A 23,511-nucleotide genomic window follows, 5' to 3' on the forward strand; every position below is an offset into this window, starting at 1 on the left:
TCCCCAGATCTAGTCACCGGTTCCTTCTGGGGCACACATTATGTCCCCAGAGCTCTTTTCAGATCCTAAGATGAGCATCATCAGAGCATAGTCTTGGGCTTCCTTTCAAAAGAGGGCTGGATGAGCTGGGCGGGCTCCTGCCACTCAGCTCCCCTAGCCACCCCGCAGTGACAGAGCCAGGGTGCTCCTGGTGATGTGTCAGGCCACAGTTCAGGAAAAGGGAAGGACTTAAAGCTTACTTCTGCTGGAAAGTCACCCTCACCATGTGTTCTGACCACCCTACTTCCCACTTTGCCCCATTTCCAGTTCTCCCTCCATTTGTGAATGTGTGTGTGTGAGAGCACGTGCAATATGCATGTGTGTGCATACACGCCTGTTTTGATTATGGGTGCATGTCTGAAGAGGGGTGATCATGCATGTGGAGGTCTGAGGTTGAAGTTGGAAATACCCTTGATTGCTCTTCTACCTTATTTATGGAAGCAGGGTCTATCTTTTAATGAAGCCTAGAGCACACTGATACGGCTAGTCTTGCCAGCCAGCTTGCTTTGAGGACCCGCCTCTGTCTTCGGGGCTGGGTTTATGGGTGGGCCACCGTGCACACCTGGAACTTATATGGGTTCTGGGGATCCAAACATCCAACAGCCTGCCTCCCTGACCCAGGAAAGGAGACAATATCTCTGGAGCCCCAAAGAACTTTCTAGAATGATGGGAACAGTCTCTTAATGAGCCATTGGATTTGTGACTGCTTGCACCTGTCAGAAGACATCAGCCTGGAACTCAGACTGGCTGGAACAGTCCATAGATCATACATGGACTGACCCTCCGTGTCTTCTAAGGCCAGGACAAGGATGGCCAGCCCCATGCCATCACCATCATGGGTGACACGAACCTGGGAGATGCATACAGAATGCTGTGAGATGAAAAGTGCTTTTGCTTTCAAGCTACAAGCAGAACAGCCTTATACTTCTCTGGGTTCATGGGTCTTGTCTGAGACAGGCTTGTTTCTAGAGCTCCACCCAGTGGCCGTCGATGGACTTGTCGTCTGTGGACATCAAGCCTCTGGCTGCACAAGCCAGCAGCAGGAGGCCAGGTAAACTGCTATCAGCTTGCCAAGCCCAAGACTCTCCCACAATGGTTTTGGCCACAAACAGTGCAGAAACTGGCTAAATATCCCCAAGCAATCCCACTGATGTTCACTACCTACATTACAGGATGGATTTACACAAAGAAATGCTGATTTCTAGAGTTTCTCTGCATGAAGTTGGGCTCCTACACAACACTTATCCCATGATCCTTAGCAAATGTAGGCCTGGGGATGAGATTTGGTCGATGCCACACCATGGATAAGCTGAGGGACATAGGTCTGGGACATAGCATGGCTCCCAGAGGGATGGGGGTTGTGTCGCTGGGCCATTCCTTCTCTCTACTATGGAGGGCGCTTGCAGCCAGGACTGCTCTCTGGCAGCCTTCATGCCCAGAAAGTCACAAGCTACAATCTCCTGAAGCCCTGGAGGCAGGCCCTTGGAATCCTAGCCAGCAGGGGCAAAGACCCACATATTCCAGATAGGTAAGCTATGGCTGTTCTGTGGTGGCACTGCTAACTACCACGTGGGGCTCCCAGGTCATACCTGCTGTGGCAGACACTGCAGTGGATGTAGGGAACATGGACAAGGCACCACCATCTAGGCTCCAGTGGCTTCTTAGCAGGAGTCTTGTCTTTTGAACCTGGCATTCTGTCAGGTGTCCCTAGATCCCTCTTCACTGTGCCTTCAGGGAAGCCCAAGGGTGCTGGCCTTGCTAAGTGAACCAAGGTTATTTAGCTGTGGGCTCGCAAGTCTTGTGTATAAGATGGAGGCAGCAGGGAGGATAGGGATCTCTTCAGGTGTTGTGAATTCCTGTTGCCCTCTTGGTCAGCCACATACAGATTCAGGTCTGAAACTCCTGTAGACAGTAGATAGGACACAGGCTCTCTGTGGCCACAGGAAACTGCCCTGACTAGTACAAGACCAATGTGATGGTTTATATCAACGATAGGACCTACAATCACCTACAGGACAAACTCACATGTTGATCAAAGATTTTTCTAGAAGTAGGCCCCTCTCTAGATGCAGGCAGCTCCATTCTACAGGTTGGCATCCCAGACAATAAAAAGGAGAAAGCAAACAAAGTATCAATATCCACCCCCTCTGTTTCCTCCTGAATATAGATACAATGTATCAGTATCTACTTCCCTCTTTCTGACCATAGACACAATGTATCAATATCTACACCTTCCCTGCTTCCTCCTGACCACAGACACTATGTATCAATATCCACCTCCCTCTGCTTTCTGACCGTATATGCAATGTATCAATAGCTACACCTCCCCTGGTTCCTCCTGACCACAGACACTATGTATCAATATCCACCTCCCTCTGCTTCCTGACCGCAGACACAATGTGACTAGCAGCTTCTGCTATATGTCTTTGCCTTTCCCACCATGATGGGCAGAATCCTCTCAAACCTGTAGCCCCAAATCAACCCTTCCTCACTTAAGGAGCTTCCTGTCAGGTGTTAGGACTTCCAATGAGAAAGAAGCTGATACAGTCAACACAACACAGGAGGGGTTGGACTGCAGGCACAAACGCACACAAACATGCAGCCCCAAGGCAACTCTCTGCATGGCAAGCTGAAGGAATTAGCCACAGGCGCAGACACAACCCAGGACTGTGCTTGCCAAGGGCTCAGTACACTTGGCCTCACAGCATGGCTTCACTCTGAGATTCCTTGTATCTGACTCAGGCTACATGTCGAGTGCAGCCAAGTATTAGAGCCTCAGCCCACAACTAGGGAGGTGGACAGCAGAAAAATAATGCAGTAACCCCAAGTCCTTTCATTTAAGGAGGCAACGGTGAAAGGTGGCGTCCTAGTTAGGGTTACTATATTGTAATGAAATGCTATAACCAAAAGCAAGCTGGGAAGGAAAGAGTTTATTCGGTTTACATGTCTTCCACATCACAGTTTATCACTGAAATTAGTCAAGAAAGGAACTCGAGCAAAGCAGGAAACTAGGGGCAGGAGCTGATGCAGAAGCCATGGGAGAAGAGCTACTTACTGGCTTGCTCTCCATGACTTACTCCATCTGCTGTCTTATAGAACTCAAGACCACCACCCACGATGGTCTGGCCTCTCCCCCTTCAATTACTAATTAAAGTAATGCCCTATATGCTTGCTTACAGTCCAGTCTTATGGAGGCATTTTCTCAATTGGGGTTCCCTTCTCTCAGATGACTCTAGCCTGTGTCAAAATGACATAAAATTGGCCAGCATAGCGCCAGCTGGTGGTGGTGGTGTGTGCCTTTAATCCCAGCACTTGGAAGGCATTGGGAGGCAAAGGCAGGTGGACTCTAAATTTAAGGCATGCCCTATCTCAGAGAAACCCTATCTCAAAAAAGAAAAACAAACAAAAAACCCAAAATTCAAAACCAAATAAACAACAACAAAATTACTGAGAATGTGGCTCAGTTGGTAGAGGGTCTGCCTAGCATGCATAAAGCCAGGAGTTCCAACCTCAGCGTGGCATGAACCAGGTGTATGGTACACACCTATATTGCCAGAACTTGGGAGTAGAGGCAGGAAGATCAGGAATTGAATGTTAGTTATAGAGCCAGATGCCAGACTCAAATCTGTCTCAAAATTCCTAGGAAGGGCCTGCAGCTGTCACTACAGAGCCAGCCAGGTGATCACTTGGTATTATATTGGGGACACAACACAATGCGGCCCAGGACAGACCCCAGGCCCAGCCCGCAGACTCACTGACTGCACCAGGTGAGGACTAGCTCCAAGTAGACAAGACACAGAATGGCTGTTACCCATTAAGTGTGGGTGCTTGGAACAAAGAGCCTGTTAAGCAGTGCGTCCCTGTCCCTATAGATGAGGAAAGATGCCAGACAGAGAGCTAAAGCCCCAGAGATAGTCAGGGAGGATGTGGCAAAGTTGAGAGAATCAGAAGTCATCAATGTTGACACAGTATGAAATGACACTGAGTGGCCTGTCTGCTTTCTGACCCCCAGCTTTGTCGCTTCTGAAGTGGAAACATAAGGTGTGTGGCATTTTGCGTCCTGCTTGTCCTACTGAGTGTGATGTCTCAAGGGCCTCCCATTGCTGTGTGTCAGAACTTTACTCCTCTTCATGCTGAATGAATGATGCCTGGCTGGACAGACAGATGTGTGTGCCGTTCTGCTCGCTTCCACCACCTGGCTGTGTGAATGGCCTGCTATTCGGGTCTTTGCGAGGAGGGCCATCCTATGAACTACCCTCCCCCACCCCCTGCCTAACTACCAGCTCCCCAGCTCCCAGCTCCCAGGGCAGTACAGAGGACCTGACAGAGAAGCCTGGGGACACCTGGCTGCCCAGACTATTTGTGGTCTGTGGCTAGGTGCATATTGCACAAGTGACATCCAAGTGTATCCTTTAACTCCAGATCTCAGAAGGCAGAGACAGGTGGATCTCTGTGAGTTTGAGGCCAGCCTGGTCTACAATGGTGAGTTCCAGGCCAGCCATGGCTACATGGTGAGACCCTATCTCAAAAACAAGATCAATCAAACAAACAAAAACGAGGTGTATCCCCATAGAGGGAGCAGAGAGGAAGGCAGCCACCATGCTCATCACAGGCTCAGTTGGGGAAATGAATATAAATGATGGGGGGGGGAGGTCGAGGTGGAGGCAGCCACAGCCTCCCAGCTGGTGGGGAACTACACCGTGGTGGGGGACAGAGGGAAGGAAGCCACACCTACCACTGCCCCTTCCTTCCCTATGCAAACCTTCAGTGTCCTTCCCCTCCTTCCCACCCAGCAAAGACTCTGCCCTTGGTGGTGAGGGCTCTGGGTGAGGCAGGGGTGTGAGCTGTGCAGGTCCGGAGCATAGCAGCATGAACACACAATCTGGGGCCATGTCTTCCTGTATTCCCACAGTAGCATGAAAACGCAATCTGGGGCCACATCTTCCTATATTCCCATGGCAACATAAACATTGCAGTCTGGGGCCCCATCTTCCTGAATTCTGCATTCCCACAGTGGCTTGTGCATGCAATCCAGGGGCCACATCTTGAATGCTTACAGCAGCATGAGCATGTAATCTGGGGCCACATCTCCCTGAATTCGATTGCTAGGTCAGAGCAAAAGTTCAGATCAGCACTTCAGTGGCTGACAGCCCAGGTCCAGGCAATCACAAGCTTAGGCAGGGGTCATAAGCTAAAGAAGTCCTTGTAGCACTTAGGAAGCTGTCACTGAGCTGGATGGAAGTCTGACTAGGAGGTGGTTCATGCCTGGGGCCCTGTAACACCCATGGGAGCCACAACCACTGACTTTCCTGTCACACTTCTGGGGATGTCAGCTCACCCAGAGGTCAACCTGAGCATGGGTGCTATCATCCGTTATCTCACAGAAGGAAACCGAGGCCTGGAGAATAGCGTGCCTGCCTCCACAGAGCATACAAGAGCAAATGCACAGAGAGAAGAAAATTCTGTTGTCCCATGCCTGTGCGCTCAGCCTAAGGGCCAGCACGGGTCAGGCAGGAGGCATCAGGATTGGAAGACATGCAGGGCCTTGGTGTAGAGGCTTGGGGGAGGCATCTGTGCCCAGAAGCCTGCTCTGCAGTGTCCCTGAGGTTCCAGTGCCTAGGCTGTTAACAGTGAGGCAGGCTTGTCGCCACCTCACTTCAGCTCAAACCGAGCTGCAGAGCCTCTAGTCCCTCTGCCTGTCCCCAGGGGCTCCTCCCATCGGGCCCAGAGATGCTGCCGAGCACCACTCTGTGACAAGTTGAAGATTGACAACACAGGGTTGTCCCTTCACCAGGGGACAGGGGATATGACAGGTAGAGGGCACAGTAGCAGGTTTCAGAGCAGGTAAATGGAATTTGGGAAGGAGGGGGTTATCAGCCTAGGATCCACCCCACACACACACACTTCCACGCCCCGCCTGTGGCCCTCCCTATGCCCTGCCCAGTCCCCAGGGAGGGCTTAGGCACTAGTACTGTGAGACAAGGCCCAAGTGAGGCAAAGGAGGCTGGAGAGTGCCCATGTGCCTCTCGAGGCCACATCCTCACATGGAAGCCTGGTATGCAAGGGGCACTGGAAAGGGCCACAGGTCACTCAGGGACCATTCTCAGGAGGGATACAATAGGATTTTACAGAACTGTCAAAGACCATTAGGAAGGACACAGCCAGTTCCACACAGAATTGGGGTCAAAAATAGTAGTACCAGAGGTGACCTCAAGACAAAGCAGTGAAGAGGCCCTCCGTAGCCCCGCCAGCCGTAGAGTCAATGAGCTGAATCGTACTGTACTGAACTCATGGCCAGGAAGGGAACACAGAGGCTGACACAGCGGATGTGGGTTGAGGGCTGCCTGCACACATCAGGCAGGAAGGGGACAAGGGAGGGTGCAGTGACTAGAGAGGGAGGCCCCTGGGGTGAGGCCTCCTCAGCCATTAGAGTCCCCTCAGACTTCTCTCCCACCAGAGGCAGATTTTCCCTCCCTGGGGCAACAGCTGGCATCCAGGGCTGAAATGCACTAAAGGGGAATCCAGGCCCCCAGCTAATGGCTTTCTAACCCCTTCAAGTCTGACAGCAGTAGGCCTCACAGAAACTACCCAGAGGCCCAGGGACAGTGCTGGGATAACTCTCCTACAGTTCTCAGGAGGCTGAAGGAAGCGCCTAAGACCAGTACCACAGGGCAGCTGACGCCACGTAAACAGCCTGTATCGTGAGGTAAGCTGCAAAAGGGTGCATACAGCAGGGTGGGATGCAGGCAAAGACCACTGCATTCTATAGTTTGAAAGCGTTCCCATGACTGTTTACCTCCATTGGCTGAGGCTCTGCCTTCAGAAGTTGGTGGCTCCGCTCAGGACTCCTCCCAGCCAGCATCATGGCATCCTGGGCAAGGCCTGGCGGAGAGGACGCTGGACACCAGCAAGCTGACGTGCCTTCTGGCACCATGTCCAGGCAGAGCCCCACTCCTGCAGCCTCAAGGTGCAGCTTTGGCCATTGGTGTGCTGGGTAGTAAGGGGTGCACAGTGTCACCTGCCATCCAGGCTAGTGTCCACTGTCCTGAGTCACCCTGTGTCAGGGACAGAGTGGCCAGACCCTCATCCATGTGGCAAGGTTCCAGGCACTGGTTTCCTCTCGTTGGGAGACTTTCTCTAGCTGGGTGGGGCTTCAGCTATTTTAGGTTGTAAATGTCTTTGCCTTCTGGGAGGGACCTTCTGCAAGTGGCCAGCACACTTCTGCAAGAAGGCTCTGGAAACCGTCAGACCCACACACACGTCACTCCTCCACCTCAGACATAGGTCCGTTTGGATTCTTAGGTCACATGGTCCAACCATAGCCCGCTTAAACACAGTGTGCGGTTTGGATGACTCCAGGCCGAATCCTGTTTTTCCTTAGGAACTGTGGGCGTCTGTGCCAGCCTGTCATTGGCAAGTGTGCAGCAATGGAGGGAAGGCTGGATGAACAGAGAGCATGCCCCAGCCTCACAGCAGTCCCCAGCTGCTGATGAAACCTTGTGTGGACCCCAGGGCCTGGCACAGGTGAGCACTTTTTTTTATGTCCTGGGGAGGTACCAGCCCTGCCCACTCAGTTTGTCCTCCTGCCTCTGACAGTGAATGCGCTCAGGGGGCTGTTCACAGCTGTGGGAATTTTGTGAGAATCAATCTCTTTATGGTACAGGTCAGTTCTGTTAAGTAGTAGAAAGCTCTAGCCTGTGGTATGGTGATCCAGCTTCTTCCTGAAGGAAGGGTTCATGGTGGCTCTGGTCAGCTCCCACAGTGAAACGGGAAAGGTCCAAGGGTGGTCAGAAAGCACAGCCGATGTCAGCAGGGCAGTCTGGCTGATCACTACGGGAGGGTTTTCATCAAGGGGGGTGGGTGGGGTGGAGAGGGGCCCGTGGGGCAGAACACAAAGACTGTTCTATAGTGGGCACATCTGGAATGTGTGTTTGCACAGGGCAGGAAACCTGAAAACAGAGAACTCTTTTGGCTTGAATGCAGACAGCGGGGATGGGCAGGGACTGACAGGGAGCCTTTGGAAACTCTGCACAAGGTGGGCTTTGTACTCATGTAGGTTAGTGTGAATCTCGACATGTGTCCCTGTGAGCCGAGGCAAGGGGAGCCACTAGTTGGATGCCTTGCCAAGTGGGTTCAGCTCACTTCCTAAGACCTCCATGACGACTCTCCCAGCGGTGCTCTGCAGTGCCTCCTTGAGGCCAGTCAGTGGACCCAAGACCACACAGCCTTGAAGGTGAACCCTGCCTCACCACCTCCCTGCAGACACATGGGGACACCGCTGTGGTGCTGGCTCACTGGGTCCCCAGAGACTATATCTGCTCCATCTGAAGCAACATGAGGCATGAAGCCTCTGCTCGTCCTGGGGAAGCTGACCCGGTCAAGCGCCCCACTGCCCTCCTCTTCCCTCTTCTGGGGCTCACCTGCTTGGCTCTGGCTAGCCAGAGGCTTTCCTCCTGCCCACACCTGGCTCGGGCGGGATGCCATCAAGGCCTAGAATAAACAGCTGGCCAAAGGAGCCAGGAAGACCTGTAGCTGGAGGAAGGACCAACAGGGAGGTGCCATGGAGGGCAGGCTGCAGAGCGAACCCATCAGTTTTACTCTCAGAAGCCCTTGCCACTGTGGCGCCGCCCCTCTTGCTGTCACTGAGGGGTACCAGATGTTGCAGAGGGCAGGGAAAGGGTCTGATCATGTGTGTCCCGTCCCACCCCGCCCTGCCACTGTAGTATGAAGGCACCCTCCTCAGTGGCTGTGCACACCCTCACAGAACCGACAGTGACTGAAACAAGGCTACAGAAAGCCACAGAATACCAAACACCTCTTCTGGTGACCTCTGAATGACTGCAGCTCCACCCTCCCTCCAGGCAGCCCAACTCAGGAAGGTTCAATCTCTTGCTTGGTAGTTGAGGCAAATCCTGCCTTGGGGGAAACTCCAGATTGCCCACTCTAGCCAGTCATCATGTGGGTTTCTCCCCAACGGCCCCAAGGAGCTGGTTAAGCTACTGGATCTCAGGACAGCAGAGGGCCTTAGGTGGCACATGGCACCTGGTGACGCCAGGGCCAGTACCAGCAGTCCTGAACAGGGATTTAAAAGTGAGCTGCTCCTCAGCACCCCCCAAGCTCAGCCTTGTGGGAAAGGTGCCACACACAGCAATGTGTAGGGCAGAAGGGTGGCAGACAGCCAGCAAGTGCAGAGACCTCCCAGGGTCTTGGTCTCACCCTCTCTGGGTCCATCCACTCTCATCTCTGGTGCTCCTGGAGGGAGAAGCTGAGAAAACACAGGCCTTAAATAGCCAGAGTGCTCCCACTTAACACACTGCCAGGGAAGGAGTGTGCTTGGGTTTCTGGAAAGAAGGTTGAGGGGGATGTAGGAAGCCTACTGCCTCAGTCTGACCTCACGGAAGGGTTCCGCCTTCTAACCCACAGGCCCACGGAGCTCCCAATCTGCAGGAAGCATGGAGTCTGTGTGAGGCCAGGCAGCTTTGCCCATCTGGGCCATTGGTCACTAGACTGGAGTATCCATCTGGCCCACAGCACATGTAGGCCAGGAGGAGTGCTGACGCTCCTAGAGGCCAGTGTCTGTGTGTACGTGTGCATGTGTACACACAGTTTGTGTTGGGTATGTGCCTAAGTGTATTCATATGTGTGCCCGTTTACAAAGATGTGCCTGTGCGTGTACACACATCTACATGTCAGGGTGTGTCTGGTATGTGCATAGGCATACACACATGTGTATGCATGTTTGCAATGTTCATGTGCCTGGTGTGTACACACATCTACATGAGACAAAAGACACATGTACCTTATCTGCAAAACTCGAGAAAAGCAAATAGGAAACTGCTTTTATCCTTATCTTAATGAAGGTAATTTTTTCAATTCCTACATAGATGTTTAGAAACAGATAGCCTTGGGACCAACAGGACAATCAAGGACAGACAGAAGACAGGCCTGCACTATCCACTGTGACAGCCAGTGAGTCTGGTGGCCCCTAGCTGGCCCTATACACCACTGTGATATCAGTCCAAGCTCCCTTCCAAGGTCACACCTCTGTGCAGAGGGTTGGCTCGGGGGCCTGAGTGGGACATCAGGCCATATATGTGAAGCAGACACAATGACTCACCAGCGGGTCCACCCCAGTCTGCAGGGCAGGAGATGGGGATGGAAACATTTACAGAGCCAAGGCCAGAGGCGCTAGAAATGGAGGGGGCAGCGGCAGAGGAGAGGGGGGAGGTGGGGCTGCAGGATGGCTGGAGCACTGTAGGTTGGGCACAGGAACCCATCTTCCAGGGCAGCTCTGGCTCTCCATGCAGCAGCTCTGGCCTCAGCTCCCCAACCCACTGTCCACCTCTGAAATCTCACCCACTGTGTTCACAGGCCTCCCATGCCCTTGGCGGGCAATCTGTGGGGCATTACAGCAAACCTGTGAATCCTCAAAAGACTCGCTCTGAGACTGACGGAACTGTGGAGGTAGTGGGGAGCTGGCAAGTCCTTACGTGGCCTGTGGCTCGGCCTAGTATGCCGAGGCCACTTTACCTGCTGTACCACACACATAAAAGGCCACCCACGCCACCTGTGGGTCACACAATAGAATCTCACACATTTATGCCACATCTGTGCAGAACTTGTGAGCCCTGCTGCAAAGATCTGCGAATGTGGCTTGGGAGGCTCTGTAAGAGCATCGTGACCATGTGGGAAGGGTTTGGGAAGCCCTCTCGTGGCCTTTGGGAAATGTCCTGGGCTGTGCCCACCCTATTTCCCCCATCTAAGCAGTGCTGGGTATGTGAGGGGGTCACACTAGCCATTCTGAAGGGCTATTTACAGAGTGGTGGCCATGAGCCACTGCAGGAACACAGCATTCTCAGACGCTAGCCTTGGGGAGCTCCCAAGGGACACAGGGCTGACCTTGGCAACCCTTCTGCAGGGCTCCAGAGGCCCCAGGTTCTCCGCCTGAAATAAGTCCATGGAGTGTCTGTCCCTCTTCTGTGGCAATCTGGATTCTCCTAGAAGCTAGGTTGGGCTGTGGAAGGAGACTAGGATGGCGCTGCTACCCTGGAAGATTGGCGACCTCAACTGACCCTAGAGCTAGCCACATTGCTCTCAGACATGTGCCCAGAGAAAAAGAAAGTGTTTGTACCAGAGGGCTGAGAGCAGCTGCGGAGGAGCAGCTGTCTAACCCTGTTCGGACTTCTTAGTGACAGGAAGGAACTACTAGTGGGCAGGCAGTGACAACCCGGACTCACAGTGACAGGGAGGTACAAGAAAGCAAGACCCGAAGGTTCCACACAGAGACCTACCATGTGCTAATCTGGAAATGTCGAAGTTGCAGGAGATAAAGCAGACAAATGGCTGCTGAGGCTGAGGGCCAAGGGCAGTCAGTGAGGGAGCTGTGTCAAAGAGCTGTGATCGGAGGCGGTGCTTGCCAAGAAGTGTGTGTCATTTCTATGGATTCTTTAATATGATCCTGAGAAGAGGTTTAAGCTCCCAGCCACGCTAGGCTCAGATCTCATCCCCCAGGCTGACCCAGGCAAATTAAAGCAGGCCCCAGCTGTCTTACCACACATACGAACTGAGGCCCAAGTGCTCTAGCAGACACAAGCACTCCAGAGCACCCACTGGGGTGCAGCACTACCCAATGAGGGAACACCGGCAGCCAAGCTCAGCCTGCTTTCCTGCGAAGGCCCGCTGCCCCTCTCACCCTCTCTCCATCCGGTTTGGGGTTGACTGTGGAGGAAGGCGAGTTGAGGGACTGACAAGGCTACAGAGATGCCCCGGACACAGAGTGCTGGGAGAGGGGACAGAAGGCTGGGCGGCAAAGAGTGGTTTGTGGAAGGTTTGACAGTAGAGGGCTTCAGTGGCCATGCCAGGTAGGATAGGTGGGTAAAGGGGCCAGGTGGTCCCGTGGATAGAGGAAGGAGGTGCTGGCTCAGTCTGGAAGTAAGTGACCTTAATAAAGACAGCGCTGCAGATGGTAGCAGGGCATTAAGATGTGCCAGGAGGTGCCATGCACAAGGAAGCCACGCTGCATGAAGCAGAAGGCTTTTGGCTTCTCCTTTCCTAGCTGGCCTCTGCATGACAGGACTGGGGAGGGAGAGAAGCTCACCTAGTCTGCATGGGTTTCCATCCCCCCCACTCAAGATTTTATCTATTCACTTATTTATTTATTATGTATGCAGTGCTCTGCTTCTATGTATCCCTCCCTGCAAGCCAGAAAGGGGCACCAGATCTCATTATGGATGGCTGTGAGCCACCATGTGGTTGCTGGGAACTGAACTCGGGACCTCTGGAGAGCAGCCAGTGATCTCAACCTCTGGGCCATCTCTCCAGCCCTCCACCCGCTCTCAAGGGACAAAAGCACAGGATGGCACTTGTGTGAAACCCTCACCTCGAGCAGGGTTGGGTACAGAAAGCCACCCCCGCGTGGCTGCGCTGCACCAGTGTCCTCCTCTCAGGAGTCCATCCTTCCCTCTCACGTTCCCAGCTGGGAGGGGTTACTGGTTCCCAGTACAGAGCTGGAATGCTGAGACCCAAGAACTAAGGTGATGAAGCCGTGACTAGAGCATTTGAGGCCCCTCCGGTGGCAGCCTGCAGGCTCCTTCCTATGGACGGAAGCACACAGTCTCACAGGAGCAAGGGCAGGCACTGCCCTGGTCCCCCGGCTGAGAACCAGAGGTAGGCCATAGCCAGAGAGAGGCAGAGCTCCTGCTGCCAGCCGAGAGGGCATTGGTGATGGATGGCCACCGACACAGTACCCAGGAGCCAGGAGCACACTGCACACACGAGGCATGGAGTGGCTGCAGATACATCAGCTGCCTGCTCAGCAGCTCTGCTTCCTGGCCGTGGTCAGAGATCACAAGTCAACTTCCCATTCCACCTGACAAGACAGGCTTCAAATTGCTTCCTCCCGAGCTGGCCATGACTCTTCATTTCCACACCGCTGGCTCCATAAGCACTGGCAGCTGGAAGCCATCACAGCCACTGTTGTGTCTTTTCAGACTGAAAGAGATAGATAGGATGAGGAGCCCACAGGCCCACAGGGAGTAGCAAAGGCTGGTCAGCGGCGGCACTGTAAGCATCCCAATACCAGACTCATGAAAGCCAAGGCCAGGGTGGCATCACAGGGCCAAGAATGGCCACCTTCCTGCTGCTCGGGATACCCCGAGAGAACTGTCCCTCAGGTCTGACGGGTGATGGGGTGAACAGGATGGCGGCGCACAGTGAGTGTGCTGATGACTGAGGCAGGACCTGTAAGTCCACAACCCAAGAGGCTTGAGGGCAGACAGAGGCTGGCCTCGACTCCTGAGTCTATAATAGCGTGCATTGGGAAATGCCCAAAATTAGTTTAAAAAAACATTTATAGGGGCTGGAGAGATGGCTTGGTGGTTTAAGAGCACTGGCTGTTCTTCCAGAGGACCTTGGTTCAATTCCCAGCACCCACATGGTGGCTCACAATTGTTTGTAACTTCAGTCCCAGAGATTCAACATACTCTTCTGACCCCAGTGGGCACCAAGCCCAAACATAGTACACAGACATGCATGCAGGCAAAATAATCAAACACATAAAATGAAAATGACAATAATTCAAAAACTTCTTTAAAATTCTACTTATTTATTAAGTATACACAGTTTTGCTTGCATGTATGCTTGCAGGCCAGAAGAGGGCACCAGATCTCATTACAGATAGTTGTGAGCCACCATGTGATTGCTGGGAACTGAAACTCAGGACCTCTTGGAAGACCACCAGCCAGTGTTCTTAACCACTGAACCATCTTTCCAGCCCCTAATTCAAAAACTTTCACGATAAAAAATTATAAAAACAAAGAAGTTGCAGCCGGTTTGGTGATTGGCAGTACTTGCTGCTTTTCCAGAGGACCTGAATAACCCCAGTTCCAAGGGATCAATGCTATCCCCGCCCCCCCAATTCTGGTCTCCTCACGCACCTGCACTCACATGCATGCACGGGAACACACATGCTGTCTCTCTTTCCACTTGCTCTTCCCCTTCCTCCTCTACATGTGCTTCTCCCCTGCCCATCCCCTTTCTGTCTCATCTTCCTGGTCAGGAACCTGTCTGCAAGTGAAGCAGTATCTCCCTCCATGTGTCACATAAACAACCGCCTTTGGTTTTTGTTATTGTAGAGAAACATAGATTCTATTCTTTTTTTTTTTTTTTTTTTTTTTGAGACAGGGTTTCTCTGTGACTTTGGAGGCTGTCCGGGAACTAGCTCTTGTAGACCAGGCTGGTCTCGAACTCACAGAGATCTGCCTGCCTCCACTTCCCCAGTGCTGGGATTAAAGGTGTGCGCCACCATCGCCCGGCTGAAACACAGATTCTTTAAACAACACATAAGGAGGCATGGCAGCAAGCAGCAGGTACCTTGAACTATGAGCCTGAAACAGGGAAGGAGCAGGCAAACTGATAGTGGAGCTAGGCTTTATACCCTCAAGGTGTGTTCTCACCGACCACATACTTCGGCCAGCAAAGCCCTAACTCCTAAACCTCCCCAAACAGCGCCACCAACTGGGAACCAAGTATCCAGATACCTGAGCCTATGGACAACATTTCACTCAAAGCGACATAGAGATACACAAAACCTCAGTTTGGGTACAGAGCAGGTACATCACCAAGGGCATGGCAGCTCTGAGGAGCTCGGCGAACCATGCAGGTTGCTACTATTGGTGGGGGAAAGCTGGCTGGTTACATCCACTCTCTACTTCAGAGTCACACATCAGTAAATTGTAGTCACACTTTATGCATGAGCCAGCCCGGGCCAACACACACGCACACACCCATACCTCCCCCACACCCCAGATGTATGGTCCATCTTCAGAGCAAACAAAAGCTGGCTTTGGAAGTAGGCCAGCCTTCAGGAATCCCATTAAAATTACGGCTCCAGTTTTATCGCCCTCAATTTCCTTTAAATAAACAGCAATACTATTTCCTAGCCTCACTACTATTTAGTTAGATTTTAAAAGGAGGAGGGGGCCATTTGTATGGAAACAAAATTATTTCATTTACCAAAGATGGGCCGGAAGAAGGCTGGGGCTGTCAGTGTTCTTATTCAAAGCTCTGCCAAGGAATTTATAGCCACCCCAGGGAGTTCTCATAACATCCCAGCCGCATAACATGGCACCCCAGTTCCTAGAAGAAAAGTCCCTATAAAGGTCAAAACTTGACAGAATCTTTCAGAATGTTTCAGTGTCTCAAATGTAAAGGCACACCTGTCCCCAACAATGGCAGCAAGTGCTGGTGACTCAGTGCTAGGGCCCCTAAAACCTGTTCCCAGGAAATAGTCAACTGAACCCTTCATTGGAGACAACTCACGGCCAAGAACCATGCTCACAGGTCACTGGTAGCTGCTGAGCAACAGGGGGCGTCCTTGTGGGCTAGCAGTGAGGGTGCCTGGGGCTTCCTGCAACTCATCCTGTACCTTTTAAGCACCAGGCTCCTTGGAGACTCTGAGCCTATCTATGCCCTTGCCCGACACCAAGACTGGGCCCTGACATCCTTCTTCTGTTCAGAAGCTGGCACTGGGCACCCCCTGGAAGCTTTGTCCCTTGTATATGGCATAGGTGTCCCTCACTGGATCAGCCACATGGCTACACAGCATGTGCTTCTGTTGCAGGTCTGACAGCTCCTGAAGATGGACCGTCACAACATGTCCTGGGTCCGCTACCCTAGCCAAGTGTCCCCAGATGTGGAGGATGTCATTGCAGCACAGAACGTCATTTCTAGGTGCATGCATGTGTATGTAGCAGTGTGTGTCCCACTGAGCCTAGTGACGGGGTTCTTCAATCTGAGCGTGTTCATCCGGGACCGTACTAAGCTGGAGGTGCTGGACAGACTCCTTGCAGGTCTCACAGTCACCAGCATCTTGGTGACTCTACTGTCCCTCAATGCTGCTGGCAGACCTGACTACATGACCACAACAAACCTGGGCTGTGGGGTGCTTTCATTCTTCTCCAATGTCTGCTACTTTACTGCCCAGTACCTGCAGGGGGCCACGCTTGTCCCATCTCTTCTGCCAGGATCTTCAGGCTGCCAGCTCTTGGTGAGGCCTGTGGCAAGCCTAGCTGCCATTGGGGGCTGTGCTGTGTGTAGCTCGCTCATCGTGGTGTCCCTGCTCGGCACATCTGGGGAGCTGCATGCAACCACCATGTGCCAGGTGGATCCACTGGCTGCATGGCCCGAATACGAGATCGTCAAGTTCAGCCTGGGTTTTGCACTTGCACTGAGCTTCCAGACGGTTCTCTTCCTCCTGCACGCTACACAGCCAGCCTGGCGGGTGGCTCCTGCTCCAAGAGATACAGCCTCTGGGCGCTGGGTGGTACTGGCCGTGGCTCTCAACATGTTTGCTTGTAGACTCTTCTTCAATGCAGTCCTCCTGCATCGGGCCCAGCTGAAGCTCCGGAAGGATGTGGGCACCCCCAGGGATGAGCTGCTCATGAACCTCGCAGAGCTGGCCCTATCTGGAGAGAGCTGCATCAACTTGGTGGTCACTCTCCTCCTCCACACGCAGTGCAGGCTCAGATTGCTGGGCCTCCTTGAGCGCCTAACACAGAGATGCAGGCGGGGGCAGGACAATAGCATGCCCTTGAGTAGACTAGGGGGCTAGACAGGGCCTGGCTGCTGGCACAAGCCACACCCCTTCCTAGTGTTCAGGGATGAGTGACTTTCCCAGGAGCTTGGGGAGGGTTCATGTGTTCTGTATGGTGCTTAATGAACATGAGTTTGCCTGTGTTCACCTCAACCTATGCAAATCAAGACAGTTTCTCTTCCCGATCAACAGCCACACCTAGCAGAACATTCATGTCAAGGACATAATGGCATGGGTACAGAGGCTGCCCAGAGACCACGGGTCCGCTGGAGGGTGTCCTGACTATAATGGCCATCTTGCCTGCTAGTGGCCATCCTCCATTCCACAACCCTAGTTCACAATACAGGAAGGGAATCAGTAAATAAACACAGCACTCACCTAACTTTTTTGTTTTTTTGTTTTTAAATTATTTTTATCTTATGTGCATTGGTGTTTTGCTTCCACGTATCTCTGTGTGAGGATGTCATATCCCCTGTCACTGGAGTTACAGACAGTTGTGAGCTGCCATGTGGGTGCTGGGAATTGAACCAGAGTCCTCTGGAAGAGCAGCCAGTGCTTTAAACCGCTGAGCCATCTCTCCAACCCCGCTTTTTTGTTTCTTGAGACAGAATCCCACTACATACAGTCGAAGCTAGCCTTGACTCCTGATCCTCCTGCCTCAGCCTCCTGAGTGCGGGGACTACAGATGTGTCACCACACTTATTTACTCTATAGCTACATTACATTCTGCTTCTATGTAGTTGTTGCCATAGCTTTCAACTGCCACAGAATTCCTGCCCCCCAAAAAAAAAAACCTCTTTTAGGTTTGCCTTTTAAAAATCTGTCATCTCTGGGGCTAGAGAGATGGCTCAGCAGTCAAGAATGCACAGTGTTCTTGCAGAGAACCTGTGTCAGTTCCCAGGAACCACATCCGGAGGCTCACAGGTGCCTGTCTTGCAACTCCAGGGGGCTCCAATGCTATCCTCCAGGGCACCTGCCCTCATATGCACATGCCCGACCCTGCCCCCACCCCACAACCTAAAAGAATGCAAATAAATCTTTTAAAAATCCATCATCATCACTGGAGCATTGAGATTATCACCCATAAGTAGAAGGTCACTGAAACAGCTGGTTTCCGTCCAGTGACAATGGTGTCACACAGGCCTTTACTGCTACTCTGAGATCTGGCAGGTACCCAGGTAGCACAGTAGCTGCTGAGAGCTCCAGCATATCCAGTGTTGGAATCTTGGTCACCAGTGTGGCTTCCTTAGGGATCTTTTAAGAGGGGAGGGCCATTGGGCAAAGATCGTAGGCCCCTCCCTGGCCTCTTTCTGGCTTCCTGCCTCAACATGTGATCTCTATGTCCAGCATGCTCTCACCACCAGCTCCTACCAGGATCCAATCAGTTTCTTCCATGATCCTACCCATTCCCACCATGATCCCATCAGCTCCTCCCATGACTCCACCCATTCCCACCATGATCCCATCAGCTCCTCCCATGACTCCACCCATTCCCACCATGACCCCATCAGCTCCTCCCATGACCCCATCTACCCCCACCATGATCCCATCAGCTTCCACCAGGATTCCTTCAGCTCCCACCACTCCAGCCTTAACTTCCATCTGCCTCTGCTAGGATTCCAAGCACTATGGTAAAAAAAAAAAAAAAAAAAAAAGACTAAACTGGCAGGGCTACCTAATCTTGGATTTCTAACCTTTGAGAGTGAGCTACAAAACCACCCTTCTTTATGAAGTACCCAGTCTTAGCTATGTTGTCACAGCAAAGAAAAACTGACTAAACACCCATATCCCAAGACATCTCCGTCCTCTGGCAGGGAGGATACTACCTAGCCCTCTTGCAGCTCCGGGGTTGGTTCAGCACATGGCAGCCATCAGCTGCTCCTGGACCAGCCTTGTACAGCCTCACTCCACTTATATTCAAAGTGGCCAGAGTGAGCTGACTACCGTGCAGGTTCTGGGGTGCTTTCTCCACATGGCACCCTATTCTCCAAGTACCACATCCCAACAATACCGACTCACTCGCCTTCCAGAGACCCGGTCTCTCTCTCCTCCACTGACCTGCTCATCTCAGAGCTCCTTCCTGTGCTGTGGGCCAGAGAATGCCTCAGGCAGGAAGCTGGTGAATGCAAGGGTATTGTCCTGTCAGGACCAAATTCTGAGAGCAGGTCCTCCTGGTATCACAATAGTCATCTCCTATGTTTGGCTGTTTGTAGTGCCTCATGGTTAGTCCCTTCACGTTCACATGGCATATGTAGAAGCTGCAAAGTTAATTTATAAGTACCTGCCATGATGGATGCCCACAGCACATGGCTCAGAAGAAAAGAGGTGGCAAAAAACCCCTCTGTGTACTCAGGCTATTGGGAGCAGTGGGTCTCAGGACAGGAGCAGGGAACAGAACAAGCTGCAGCTCTCAACTTTCTGAGCTCCTAAGCATTCCAGGCAGGGAGTATATTTAAAAACCTGACCACAAAGCCTGAACCTGCATTGGTGCCTCTCAAGTAGTAGCCATAGTGTGTAGACCAGGAGACAACTTCAGTGCCATTTCTCAGGAAGTATCCACCATTTAAAAAAAAAAAAAAAGATTTACTTAGATTTATTTTCTGCATAGGGGTGTTTTGCCTGCATTAGTGGCTGTGTCATATGTGTGCAGTAACTGGAGAGGCCAGAAGAGGGAGCAGGCTCCTCAGAACCACAGATGGTTGTGAGTGGCCTTGTGGGTGCTGGGGATTGAACCTGGATTATCTGAAAGAGCACCAGTGTTCTTAATCTCTCTGATCCATCTCTCTAGCTTCCCCCCCCCTTTACACCTGGAATTAGCCTGTAAGGCTAGACTGATTGCCCTAGGGACCCACTGTCTGTGCCACCTCAGCCCTTGAGACTACAATTCTAGGTTACCACACCTGACTTTACAAAATTCCAGGGGAACCAAGCCACCTTCTTCTGGCTGCCTCAGGCACTGCACACATGTAATACACAGCAGCTATGCATGCAAGCAAAACACCCAGTCACACCTGATTTTTGTGCATGGGTTCTGGGGATCAAACTCAGGTTTTCTTAGAAAGTATTTTACTGCACTCTCCCCAGACCTGGACCTTTGTATTTAAAAAAAGGCAGTATACTAGGGATGGCGGTACATGCCTGTGATCCCAGCACTCACAGGCTCAGCCAAAAGGATCATGACTCCAAGACCAGCCTGGGCTACATATGAAGACCCTGTCTTAATACAAAACAAAGGACAGCAATAAGAATGGCATAAGTAGCCGGGCGGTGGTGGCGTACGCCTTTAATCCCAGCACTCGGGAGGCAGAGGCAGGCGGATCTCTGTGAGTTCAAGGCCGACAGCTTCCAAAACAATACAGAAAAACCCTGTCTCATAAAACCAAAAAAAAAAAAAAAAAAAGGAGGAGTAGAAGGGGGCAAAAAATTGAAACCACTGAGATCTGATTAGGGAAGGGGTTCTAGTGGTTAGGGGAGGGGCTCCATTGATGGAGCAACAAGAGGTCACAGGATCTGCACCAGGGCCCCGTGGGAAAGATACTAAGCCAAAGTCCCCCTAGAAGGCCCTAGACTTAGGGCCTAGACTTAGGCCCACTGGATTCTGTCTCTGTCTCTTGACATGGCCATATATCCATGACATCATAACTTTCTGATAATTTCTAAGAGCAAGGAAGGGTCCTTCTACCTGAGAAGCCAAGAGGACAGTCTAGAACAAAGAGAGCCAAGGGGACCCCTCAGAATACAGCTCTGGATACTCTGGTCCAGGGCAAGGGCATAAAGGAAACTTGGTACTGATCATGGGGTGGGGAGAGACCCTGGGAGTCCAGGCCTCCCTTGGCTATGAAAGGGCTTATATGTTGTCAACAAGGACTCATCTCCACCCTTCCTTTCAGAGGCCCCAGTGTCAGCGGCCTCTCTGAATAGCACTCAAGACTCCCTCCACCCCCATCTGCACTCTGCTCTGTGCATACTCACTTCTGGTTGCCAACACTCTCCAGGAATCAAAGGAAGCAACCAGAATGATCCCAGCAACCAAGGAAGGGGCCCAGCTGTCAACACTGTGAAGCTACCGATCAGCTCCCTACAGGCACAAGGCTGTGTGTTCTGAGTGCTGGGGGCTGAACGGGGTAGGTAGCAGCTGCAGGGCAGGGATATGACACTCTCCTGGGGCTGCAAATTCCTTCCCACATTGGAAGATAAAGCTACTGAACTGGCTTTTTCTGGGAAACAGCCCCAGATCAACCTAGACAGAGCACGTGAGATGTCTGTCAGTAGGAGGCCTCCTGAACCTCACAGGGCCAGGACCACAGCACCCAGATGCTCCTAAAGTCCAGGTGTCCACTTCCACAAGAAGAGGGGAGGCTTAGGAGATGGGGAGACTGAGTCATCCCAGCTCTGCAATGACCCTGACAAAACAGCCTCAGCAGGTCGGAGTGGGCAGACAGGGTGCCACGAGACCAACACCATCAGCCTCCTGCGCCCGGCCTCTCCAGCTCTGGTTCTTCCTTTATGAAGAAGATGCCAGCCTCTCGACCTACTGAATACTTACATATTTAAGTTGAGTATTAACTGTCATGACGCACTTGTGCTGGAGTTAGAAGTCAGTGACATCTCCAGGTAGGGGCTGGGGCTCCCTGCCTCCCCCGAGTCTGGATCTTTAGACAGTCTGGAGAGATGGCTGATGCATGAGAACCTGACTTCAGGTCCCTAACATCTATATAGGGCGGTGGTGGTGTACACCTTTAATCCCAGCACTCAGGATGCAGAGGTAGGTGAACCCCTGAATGTGAAGCCAGCCTGATCTGTGGAGTGAGTTCCAGGATAGTTGGCTACACAGAGAAACCCTGTTTCGAAGCAAGCAAAAAAAAAACAAAACAAAACAAAAAAAACCAAAAAGCCAACAACAAACAAAGCAAAACCGTATGCAGCAAGCATCACATACATATAATCCCCATGCTGGGAATGGATACTGGGGGATCCCTGGAACTCACTGACCGGCCTAGCTGAATCAGCAAGCTCCAGGTTCACTGAGAGATCCCATCTCAAAAAAGAAGGTGGACAGCGACTGAAGGAGACAGTGGACATTGGCTTCTGGCTTCCACACACACATGCATAAGTAAACACCTACATGTGTATACAAAATGTACAAATATTGCAGAGTGGAAAACACATGGACCAATTTCCCAACACGCATGGCTTGACACTTACGGGGCAAACCAAATCATGCAAGCAATCCTACAAATGCTTTTGATTGGCAGGCCATCCCCCTAGTTGGGACCCAAGGAAGACCAGAAGAGCCAAGAGCATCAATGGCTGACTCAAAAGAAAATGGCTACCACACTGGGTTCCTAACAGGACTAAAAAGATGGCCTCAGAGTTGAAAGGAAGCCACCCGCCTCATCCTGAAGAAAGCAGAAAGGCTAACAACACCTGTGTGTCCAACCTGAGTCACGGGGCACATGTGACCCAGGATAGCTATGGCCAGTTCAACACAGTTGTAGACAGTTACAGTGTCAAAGGGCCTATGAAGAACTGTCTCATGTATCCATGCTCCAGGTGACCACTGAGGAGCGGGAAGGGAGCTGGGCAATGTAGCACATTCCCACACTCAGGGACCATGTCAGGCAAGAGGTGACCCTGGGCCCGTGAGGTGCTGGGACTGTTCTGTGCGGTGGAAGTGGGCATGAAGACCAAGAGAGAGAAGTGGGGGGGGGGGTAGGGACCCCTGGAGGCACTCTGGATCCTGAACCGGAACTTCAAAAGATGAAGGGTTGTGTGCTGAGTAGCAGGGCGCTCCTGTGAGGGGCTTATGAAGGCAAAAACAAGAGCTTCATTTTACTGGTGCCTGTTCCCCATATATGGTCTAATACTGTCTGTAAAACAGGTGTGAGCCCGTCACACTGGACTTCCTCTCAAGTCCCTCCCTTTAGCCTTGACTCGTGTGTGTGTGTGTGTGTGTGTGTGTGTGTGTGTGTGTGTGTGTGTGTTCGGCAGCCTGGGCCCTTTCTTGTCATGGCGCAGCAGCCAGAGTTGGTTCCTCAGACACAAAGCCATTATAAACAACTGTGGACTTGGGCACAAAACGCAAAACCACACAGACATCTAACTCACGTGGACACAAGCAGAGCAGTAAGGACAAGAGTATGACTGGTACAAGGGTGAAGACCCCTGGCCCAGACTCAGTCTCCAGCCCTGCCTTCTGCTGCAAATGCTCAAACTGTGTCCCGCAGGCTCTGTCCTCTGTCAAGAAACTAAGGGCAGAGGCAGCCCAGCTCTGAAGGGGGTGCTCCTTGAGACTATAATAGAGCCCTACAGGAGAGTATGGAGGAAGCCCTCATAAACAACAGACTGACCACTACATTCACAGAATCTTCTCTAAGGTCTCTCATCCTTATCCACACTAAAATCTAAGGAAGTCAAAAGGCAGAAAGAGATCCTTCTGCCTGGGTCCTGTCATGATGGCATAGGTCCAGTGCTAGACACAGGAAGTGATTACCTGGTATGTTTTAGGGAAGGCTGGGCTCTGAGTAGGACGCTCCTCCTCCAACACTTCAGCAGCCAATCATGCACCTGTGCAAGATGTCAGAGCATCTCAGGGGACTCCCCAGGAACCCAGGAGGCAATGAAGGCCCTCTTGCCTTTCCAGCACCATGGAACCCTAAGCATGGGCTTGCAAGAGTGGGGAATTTTTAAGGGAGCAGCTATTTTTAAGTGGCACGCCTTGGCTATTTCAAGGTTTGGGTTTCTGTTTTATTTATTTAATTCAAAAGGAAGCTGTGTTTTCTCATGATCTGTTTCTTTCAAGATGGTGTCACGGGCGTTTTTTAATGTTGACATCATCTTGATTTGGTAAGCTGGTCTGATGGGCTCTTCATCATGCTGCT

General features: G+C 52.0%; 2 protein-coding genes across 3 annotated transcripts in view; one reads left to right on the top strand and one right to left on the bottom strand.

The window, feature by feature from the left end:
• The window catches only part of CUNH7orf50 (chromosome unknown C7orf50 homolog), a 103,937-nt gene that overhangs the window by 37,454 nt on the left and 42,972 nt on the right, over positions 1 to 23,511 (bottom strand). Inside the window, exon 1 of one of the 2 annotated variants that reach the window (XM_021232928.2) lies at positions 6,836 to 7,135. The exons of the other annotated variant lie outside the window; for it this stretch is intronic. Coding sequence (XP_021088587.1) covers positions 6,836 to 6,973 — 138 coding nt within the window. The 5' untranslated portion in view covers positions 6,974 to 7,135. Of the gene's footprint in view, positions 1 to 6,835; positions 7,136 to 23,511 lie in introns of those variants that run through there. 2 annotated transcript variants of the gene reach the window in all.
• On the top strand, positions 7,421 to 17,012 carry LOC101829636. The gene is made up of 2 exons (XM_021232926.2): positions 7,421 to 7,563; positions 15,659 to 17,012. The coding sequence occupies exon 2, from the start codon at positions 15,677 to 15,679 to the stop codon at positions 16,646 to 16,648; it is 972 nt and encodes a 323-aa protein (XP_021088585.1). The 5' UTR covers positions 7,421 to 7,563; positions 15,659 to 15,676; the 3' UTR covers positions 16,649 to 17,012.

Source organism: Mesocricetus auratus, unplaced genomic scaffold, assembly GCF_017639785.1.
Source record: "Mesocricetus auratus isolate SY011 unplaced genomic scaffold, BCM_Maur_2.0 Super-Scaffold_100008, whole genome shotgun sequence".
In the NCBI taxonomy this organism is placed as follows: Eukaryota; Metazoa; Chordata; class Mammalia; order Rodentia; family Cricetidae; genus Mesocricetus; species Mesocricetus auratus.

Coding starts and splice junctions, on each gene's coding strand:
- LOC101829636 (XM_021232926.2), top strand. CDS start 15,677: ATGGACCGTCACAACATGTCCTGGGTCCGCTACCCTAGCCAAGTGTCC.